Source organism: Sander vitreus, chromosome 21 (genome assembly GCF_031162955.1).
Source record: "Sander vitreus isolate 19-12246 chromosome 21, sanVit1, whole genome shotgun sequence".
Classification (NCBI taxonomy): domain Eukaryota; kingdom Metazoa; phylum Chordata; class Actinopteri; order Perciformes; family Percidae; genus Sander; species Sander vitreus.
Window position 1 is genome coordinate 2532362 of NC_135875.1, and position 9782 is coordinate 2542143.

At 43.1% G+C, this 9782-nt stretch overlaps 1 protein-coding gene across 1 annotated transcript in view; it reads left to right on the forward strand.

Annotated features, from left to right (window-relative positions):
• abca5 (ATP-binding cassette, sub-family A (ABC1), member 5) overlaps nucleotides 1–9448 on the forward strand; it is a 41429-nt gene extending 31981 nt beyond the window's left edge. Inside the window, exons 31-38 of the mRNA XM_078279161.1 lie at nucleotides 279–454; nucleotides 1101–1176; nucleotides 1372–1466; nucleotides 1623–1742; nucleotides 3336–3488; nucleotides 4448–4527; nucleotides 5179–5234; nucleotides 5364–9448. Of these exons, the coding sequence (XP_078135287.1) occupies nucleotides 279–454; nucleotides 1101–1176; nucleotides 1372–1466; nucleotides 1623–1742; nucleotides 3336–3488; nucleotides 4448–4527; nucleotides 5179–5234; nucleotides 5364–5504 (897 nt within the window). The 3' untranslated portion in view covers nucleotides 5505–9448. The remainder of the gene's footprint in view (nucleotides 1–278; nucleotides 455–1100; nucleotides 1177–1371; nucleotides 1467–1622; nucleotides 1743–3335; nucleotides 3489–4447; nucleotides 4528–5178; nucleotides 5235–5363) is intronic.
• Nucleotides 9449–9782: the final 334 nt, after the last annotated feature.

Genomic DNA, 9782 nt, shown 5'->3' on the forward strand with positions numbered 1-9782 from the left:
TATCCTAGGAAAATAAAGAGTAAGATTTAATTTTTTGGGCATTTCTGCCTTTAATCATCAGGACAGGTAAGATATGAAAGGGGAGAGAGAAGGGGAAGACATGCAGGAAATTGCCACAGGTCGGATTCGAACCCTGGGCCTCTGCGTTGAGGAATAAACCTCTATACATCGGCAGGCGCTCTACCAACTAAGCTACCCGGGCGCCAAAGACAGAATGAGATTGATGGAAGGATGTGGAACATAATGTTGTCACTGACCGTCTGTTTTGCTTTGTCCAGGTGCTGATGGGGGACTATAGCACCGAGTTTCGTCCCGTGGACAGTCCTCTGGAACATGTGGGCTACTGTCCTCAGGTGAACCCTCTGTGGCCCCGGATCACCCTACAGGAGCACCTGGAGATCTACGCAGCCATCAAGGGCCTGAAAGGACAGGACGTACCGGGGATCATCAAACGGTAAGCCTCGGCTCATTCTCATACACAAGTTTACCACCATGACATACATAAACATGACTGAATATTCAGCGTATGGGTGGATGATAACAGGAACCTGTTAGAGCTGGGCGATATGGAGAAAATCAAATATCCCGATATTTTTGACCAAATGCCTCGATAGCGATATTGTAGGGTTGACAATTGGTGCTTTCACAAAATCTGCTCACAATGAGATTTTTGATAAATAATCATCAGTTATGTTGATGTAATAACTATGTGGGTAAAGGCAAATAATGAAACACCTACAACAGTCTGGTGTGTTCAGAAAATTATATCACTCTACTGTAACGCAGCCTTTAAAACCAGGAAAATACAACACTTGTGTCATATCAGGATATTACGATATCCAAAATTTAAGACGATATCTAGGCTCATATATCGATATCGATATAATATCCATATATTGCCCAGCCCTAGAACCTGTATGAACCTGTACTACAGAAACCTACTCAAGACAGAAAGCAAATGTTTGGCAAGGGGCAATAATCAAGCACTGATCAACCTGGTTTACTGCCTCTTTAAATAGAATGGCATTTAGTTTCCTAATGATGGAGGATATACAGGAATACTGAGAGTAAAAGCTGCTGACTGTTGTTGTTATTGTCAGTGTGGTGAACGCTCTGGAGCTAAAGGACCACTTGAACAAACAAGCCAAGACCCTGTCAGCCGGACTCAAGAGGAAGGTGAGAACATGGTCCCCATTTGTAACTATAAAAAGTCCAAACCCAAAAATATCGACTGGACTTATAATTTAAGAGTTGGACACATTTTGCCAGGTACCCGCTTGAATCTCTGGCAAAATGCTCTGGTTTAGGCATCAGTTTGCACAAACAGCAAAAACATATCCAAATTGACTACACCGTCTTGTTTGTTCACAGTTGTGCTTCGCCTTGAGTATGATTGGGAATCCTCAGATCGTTTTACTGGATGAGCCGTCATCAGGGATGGACCCCAAGTCTAAACAGCGCATGTGGTGAGACTATATACATTTATCATCGAAGGACAGGTTTGGTAACTTTTTTACTTGAATAAATAAATAAAATAAAATAAAATGTATTTCGCTGATGAAGGCCATTCCCCCACACACGCCATATTTAAAGCCTCTGACCTCGGTATCTGCTCTGTGTAGGAGAGCCATACGTGCTGCGTTCAAGAACCGTCAGCGGGGCGCTGTCCTCACCACGCACTACATGGAGGAGGCGGAGGCCGTGTGCGACCGTGTGGCGATCGTGGTGTCTGGCCAGCTGAGGTTAGTACTCACAGCTGTACGGCATTCTTTGATGGGACACATATCTAGGGTTGGGTATCGTTTGTTTTTTTTCGATACCGGCGCTAAAACGATACTTTTAAAGCGGTGCCTGAACCGAAAAAAAAAAAAGTTTAAAAAAAAGAAGAGCACAAAATGACGTGGGTGACATTAAAAAAACAACTTGTTGATTGCTAAGGCCATATGGTCAAAATGAAATGATTTATTAATAATGTAATAACAATAGCATCTAACAATAACTTATTTCACCAGTAAATAAATAGCTGTTAAACGACAAAAACCACTAGATGGGAAAAGGGTAGTTTACAATAACTTTGAATGCACCACGAGGCTTACCAGTTTCAAGTAAACGCACCATCTGTGTTGTTTTTCCAACAACAGCAGCTGCAGACTGTAGGACGTCCCGCTGTTGGAATCCTCTCCAGTGAAATACAGTCACACTTTTACACCGTTTAGCTGTCAGCATTTTAACCGTGTTTAATCCAGCTGCTAGCTAACGGTAGGCTAACGTTACCTGCTACCAAGTGTTATGTTAACTAGTGTCACTACCCGATGTGAGTCGAGTGCAGATGTGAGTTGCTCATGCGTCACTTTGCGACAATGACCAGATTTCAAGCAGATCTGTTTTGCTGTTAGCCACAGAATAATGAGATAGGTACATTACATAGCAGTCATTTATTATTGAGCATAAGGCATCACATTTTCACGGCATGATCCCTGATGTCAGTTCTAGATTAGAGGCTGAAGTAGTCTACAAAAACCTGCTAACAAGACATCTGTAATGTCAATGCAATAAAAATGGACCTACATAACGAAGTTCGTTCACTGCTGGCTACAAGTTAGCAATCAAACACAACAAAGGCTGTCACTTGAATGGCGTTTTGAGCTAACGTTAGCAATCAAACAATCATAGATAGCTAAAACATTTGCTGGATCCGGATCCCTTGGCATTATGCCGTAAACCGTTTCAATCTGAGCATGCGCAACTCACATCTGCACTCGACTCACATCGGGTAGTGACAACTAGCGTCATGTGCAGCGATGCTTCTGTTGCCTGAAACGTCCGTTACGTTTCGGAGCATCAGAGAGCAGCGTAGGCATTTCAGAGGCACCGAAATGAGGCACCGAAATCCGCGTTGCTATTTGGTCCAGTAGATACCGGTCGTTTAAGCACCGGTGCCATATTAGCACTGGGCCTTGGTACAGATATCTGGATCACTTAACGTTCTGTCTGTTTTTCTCTTAAGATCTTTTCATGCTAAAAGATCCATCTCACCCCAGACACACTCTGTTTGAACTGCTGCCCTCGAGCGGACTTTCAGGACAATTAAAACACAAACCAAAAGCCATAACTGCACTACTGAGTATTAAAGATGAATCGTGCAGTGAATGTCTTGTATTTGTGGTTTGTCTTTTTTGTGTCTGTTTTTATATTTTGTTATAATGACTTTTAGAGGCTCTTTTTATATTTATTCACCTGTTTTGCACTTTTGCTGATGTTTTGCACTGATAAGACTGCATCCAATTTCATTGTACATGTACAATAACAATAAAGACTGTTCTATGCTCTATCAGATGTATTGGCTCCATCCAACATTTAAAAGGGAAATACGGTCGAGGTTACAGCTTGGAGGTAAAACTCCGAGAGGAGCTGACGGGGCTCCAGCCGGTGGCGCTGCTGCACAAAGAGATCCTCCGAATCTTCCCTCACGCTACGCGGCAGGAAAGGTGAGACCCAAAACCCCACTCAATGAGCCCATGTGTGCATTCTATTTGAAATTATTACAACAAAAGGTCCACTAAAAGTGCATTTTGCCACTGACAGGCTCAGATTATTATTCTGTGTGTCTGACAACATTATGGAAAGGATCCCTACAGAGAGAGACCTTTAAAACCTCTTTAAGACCTTTCTGTTTAACCAGAAACAGCTCTGAGGTCGCTAGCGCTAAACCCACCAGACTCCATTTAAAAATACAATACTTTTAGCGTGTATAGAGCCAACATATATTTTCACATGTAAATCAGTAAACTGAGTTTATTTCAACCAAAACTAGAGTTGTGATGGTTGGAAAAGTGGAAAGACGACCCTAAACGGCTTTTCATAGTTTAATTTTGTTGCTGTTGACTTTAAATGAAGTGTATTTTACGATGCTTAAATTACTGTTTATTTACATGGAGTCTGGTGGGTTTAGCGAACACAATTTCGCGGATGTTTTTATGTTTCAAAAAAGGATCTTACTCTTCAACAGAAAGGTTGACCTCTTTAGAAATCCTTTCCATAATGTTGTCAGACACTTAGAATATTAATCTGAGCCTGTCAGCGGCAGGGACGAGCACTTTTGTGAAGGTAAATACAAGCTGCACAATTGCCCTATTAATTTACATTGTAGCCTGTTTCTCCGCTGCCGACTGCAGCGATCTCTCTTAATACTGGACCAATGTCAAAGATTGTTGTTCCCATCAGTCACTTAGACACAAAAACATAGGAACATATAGTTTGAAAAAAGGTAGTTACCCTTTAATAAATGATCTCTGTGCCTGTGCAACACCATGCACAGAGTCACTAAATGCTCCAAGATGAATAAAATGTAGAAATATCAATATAATCACTTTACGCTTGTTTAAAGTAATTAAATACACACTACTACATGTGCACGCCTAATTCTGTTGGCTGATGTTCTTTGCAGCTTTGCTACTCTGATGGTTTACAAGATCCCCATGGAGGATGTCAAATCACTGGCCAAGTCTTTCTCTCAGTTAGAGAGAGGTGAGTCACTGCTGATCTCTCCCGCACACACACACACACACACAGTGACAGTGTCAGCCCCGGTGTATGCGAGCCCCCACACACGTCTGTCCCGTTCATTTAAGGGCGGTGGGTGTGGGTCTGCGTGGAGCGGGCGAGTGCTGGCCTGAGCCCTCAGGCGCAGAGTCCTGGCAGGCTGATCTCTCCCTCTTTCACACACACACACACACACGTACACACACGTACACAAAGTACACACACAAAGTACACAAATACATGCATTTCTACTGAGTCATTCAATGTAACTTTTAGAGCTGCAAAGATTAGTCGATTGGTTGACCGCTATTAAATTATTTGTCTACAGTTTGGAGTCATTTTTTCTGAAAGAAAACTACAAATTATCTGATGTCAGCTTGTTAAATGTGACTGTTTTCTAGTTTCTTCTCTCCTCTGTGACAGTAAACTGAATATCTGAGTTGTGGACAAAACAAGACCGTCATCTTGGGCTTTTTGGGAAACACTGATCCACACGTTTCCCCATTTTCTGACATTTTACAGACCTAACAACTAATCCATTCATTTAGAAAATAATAAACACATGAATCGACAATGAAAAGAATCGTTATTTGCAGCCCAATGTAATTTATCTTCTTAATCTCTGTTTATCTTCAGCCAAGCAAACATTCAACTTTGAAGAGTACAACTTCTCCCAGTCGACCTTAGAGCAGGTATGAACGGCCATTTCAGATCTTCTTTTACAGACAACACAGTGAAGCATTTCAACTTGCAATTCATTATTTGCTGATGTGCCCGCTCCCTGTTGTCCCCCTCCTCTCCTCCGTGTCCCTGTCCCGCAGGTGTTCATGGAGTTCGCCAAGGAGCAGGAGAACGAGGAGGACGAGGTGGGCTCCCTCAGCACCACGTTCCAGTGGCAGCGTCTGCGCCAGGACGGCTCCGTCCCCGTCAACCCCACAGAGAGCATCGTGCACCAGCTCTGAACCCCAGCGGAGACGGAGCAGGCTGGGGGGGGGGGGGACAGAGCCACCCCCCCAAAACCTGCCAGGCCTCGGCGCCTGAGGGCTCAGGCCAGCACTCGCCCGCTCCACGCAGACCCACGCCCACCGCCCGTAAATGAACGGGACAGACGTGTGCGAGGGGCTCGCAAACACCGGGGCTGACTGTGTGTGTGTGTGTGTGTGTGTGTGTGTGTGTGTGTGGGGGGCTCAGAGCTGTTATGGCCCCCCTTTCCCTCGATCCGAGGTGTGCGTGTGAGTGTGACCCTCGTCCTCTGGTGCTCCGTGTTCTCTGAATGGCACTGACCGAGGGGCCGGCAGTCTTTCTCGACACGCTCACGCGACACCTATTCCTCTTTCTAACGGTGTGTTTGTTTTTTTTTTTCCACAGGGAGTCAGTAAAAAGAAAAGGAAAAAAAGAATATATAAATAATATATAATATTTATGCTTTGTAACCCTTTCCATCCGTCCTCCTCTGCGGGAGGCGTTTGCGTGTATTCGCTCGTCTCTTCACGTGTTTTTGTCTGTTGTGTTTGTGAAGCTGTTTTCTTTTTTAACCAGAAACTGGGATCCATCCGCGATCGTACCAAAGCAGCACATCTCTGAACCACACCTCCTCATACATTAGCCCTCCTGTTGTCCTCGGGTCCAATTTGACCCATTTTCAAGTTTCTATATCAGAAATTTGGGTTTTCTTTCAACCAAACTGTCAAAGAAAATTAGAAAAACACAGATAAAAAAATCAATGAAACAGCGGCCTATAGCTCATGTGGTAGAGCGTGCGCCCCATGTAGTCTCAGTCCTTGCCAGCGGCCCGGCATTGAATCTGACCCGTGGCCCTTTGCTGCATGTCATCCACCCTCTCTCTCCCCCATTTCCTGTATCTCTTCAGTTGTTCTAAATAAAGGAAAAATCCCCAAAAATAGCTTTAACAAAAAAAGAAAAAAAATGTACAAAACGTCGTGAAAAGACAAGTCAGAAGACAACTCAAGGGTTAAAGTCCTTTTGGTTGTCTTTGGTGTCAGTAGCATGTGCATAAATAGATTGATGTGCAATTTTTTTTAATATTGATGGTGTGGCAGTGGAATGAGGCTCATTTACTAAAACTAGAGCTGCAAAGATGGATCGTTTACTTGTCAATCGTTAAATTAATCGCCAACTATTTTGATAAAAATAATAAATCTCTGATTCCAGCATCTTAAATGTGAATATTGTTCTAGTGTCTTCTCTCCTCTGTGACAGTAAACTGAATATCTTTGAGTTGTGGCCAAAGCAAGACATTAGAGGATGTCATCTTGGGCTTTTTGGTAAACACTGATCACCATTTCTCACCATTTTCTGACATTTTAGAGCCCAGACAAGAAATCATGAAACCAGAAAATAATCAACAGATGGAATCATCATTAGTTTCAGCCCTAGCTGAAACACTAGAAAAGAGACGCTACAGCTAGGGCTGGCTATCGTTCAAAAATATTGGGTACAGATACCAATACCGTGACTTCGATCCCGGTTCCTAAATGCTACTTTTTTCGATAGCAATTTTTATAAAACGAAAAAAAACTACAACACTGCGGCACAAATCTTTTTATTTATGTTCCAGCTCCTACTACACGAGCCCCATCTCTGTGTAACGTTGAATTTTCTGTATGTCTCTACGACGTGTAACGTTAGACAGCCAATCACAGACATTATTAGATCTTGGTAGAAGCATGCTGCGTGCTGATTGGCTCACTGACGCTGATGAGATTTACTCCTTAGGTATCCAGACTGGTGTCTCAAAAGTGTTGAATTCAGTACCCAGCCCGAGCTCCCCACACAGCCCTTTACTTAACAAACAAGGTGTTTGGTTTTTGTTTTTTCTCTGAGGTTGAAGACCAGAGTCCCTTCTCCTCGTTTTACACCAGCATGCTCATCTCACCGTCCAGACATTTAAAAACTCTACATTCTTCAGCACGCACGCTCATGAGGAGCTTGGTTATTGTTGTTAACGGAGGCAGACGGATGTTGGGATGAGGAGGGGTTTTTGGGGTGGATGATCTTAAAATATATGCACGCCAGTACATGTAGCACACTGCCCTCGTCAGACATTAGCCAGGGCCGGGGACCTCCAACTTGGGACAGGCGGAGCTTGAAGTTGTGTTCACATTTAGATGCTTTTTGAAACGGTCCCAGCCAAGCATGAAGAAGATTTTTCGATCACAGATTTTGAATGTGCATTTGGCCCACAGTGAGAGGAAGCAGGGTTCAAAATGAACTGTTATTGTCCACCAGCCAAATGGCTAGATACGTTCTACCAGCCACTCAATAGATTATCTTCTAGCTGATCTACCAGCCAAATGCATATGTTCCCAGCATTCAGCTGGCAGATGGGGCTAGTCTAAACCCTGGAGAGGAGGGTTTGGAACTCAGCAGTGTCACTCTGTTTCACTTTGGTGCCACTTTTAATCACGCAGCTGTTTTGTTAATTATCTTGTGTGTGTGTGTGTGTGTGTGTGTGTCTTTGTCTGTGTGGGTGGGTCTCTGTCTGGGTGTGTGTCTGTGTGTGTGTTGTACATACTGTGTGTATAGCTGTGGATATATCTGCATCATCTACTGTTTGTACAAGCAGGTGCGTTGTTGACGCAATATCGATAAATTGTAATATTTTTTTCATGACATTCAGGTGAGACGACGATACGGTTGAAGGGAATTTAAGACCCAATGTTGGACAGACGTGAGAAACGAGATTTGTTGGGTTGAGTTTTATTTAGTTAGTGATCATAAACAGAGTTCAGAGGGAGATATTTGTCGACAACAACTAACTGGGCAGCTTCCTCTGTACATCTTTTTACTTGAGAGTGTGAACCGTTACGTCTGCTGGCTAGGTTGAGTACAAGGAGGTGGACAAAATAACAGGAACAGATGACAATTTAATGCGACCAAGTGCAACAACGACACAAACTCTGGCCTCAAAAAACTCTCACAGAGAAAGTGTTTGTTGAGGGGGGGGTTGTCCAGGATTTAACCCCACTGCCAGGTGGGTTTGTTTTGTCCACCTCTGTAAAACAAAGAATATCATCTCATGAGTTTTTTTGGGACGGAGGAGTTGGTCCACTTGTCACAGAACAGCCGTGGAGCCGAAGCTGAAAGCTTATTTTAAAGGCAGCCAAAAGTTTTTGATATAAAGTGTAGATGCTTATTTCAATAAAACGTCCAACATTTAGTCATTTTCTGACCGAGCTTCGCCACAGATGCTTGGTACCGGTGGGTTTTTTACACACGGTGTCTGGGACGAGTTCCTTTCATGAGTTTACCTAGCAGCTTCCGTTTATCTATTCCAGCTTTTACTTGCTCTTTTTTACGGTGGCCGACAGGGCCCAAACGCACCGCAACTTAATGAAACACACGCAAGTAGACAAAACACAAGCAAATTAAGAAAACCTCGTCATAAATTAGAAAAACGCATGCGCAGCATTTAGCAAACGCGCTGCAAATACACACAACACAACCAAATACACACAACACAACCAAATACACAAACTGCAAATACAGAAACGATGCAAACACAAACAAATGCAACAACAATTTTTTTTTACATATTACACAACGGAAGTTCTCCAGGCCTCTAGAGGGAGCGCTGAGTGGAACAGCTTGATTTTTGAAAAAATCAAAAGTGCACTTTGTGTGCTTTTCTTTTTGCATCGTTTCTGTATTTGCGGCGTATTTGGTTGTGTTGTGTGTATTTGCGGCGTGTTTGCGTATTTGGTTGTGTTGTGTGTATTTGCAGCGCGTTTGCTAAATGCTGCGCATGTGTTGTCAAATTTATGAAGATGTTTTCTTAATTTGGTTGTGTTTGGTCTATTTGTGTTCCATTAAGTTGCGGTGCGTTTGGCCCTGTCGGCCACCGTACTTTTGACCTACTATGTCATCATCATCAGAAGTTGAGGAAGTTCTGGTGGATTTGTGAGTCTGGAGCCGATTTTGATTTTTTTTTTTTTCCAAACATGCACTACAAACATTAAAGCACATTACACGCACTAAAGATTCAAATGTGAGTGGCAGTGATGCCTGAGGTCCCTGCACTGTTAGGCGTGTTTTGTCCTTTTTAAATGTGAAAACTATTTAAATGCACACACACGTGTAGCCTTGTTGCCTTTTTATTATGGGACAAACTTAGACACTGGCTCTGCATTAGGTTTAGAACGTGTGTGGCGAGGATGGGTGAGTGTTTGGGATGTCATTTAAACACTATGTACAGTATATTTTATAATTGCTTTCCCAAG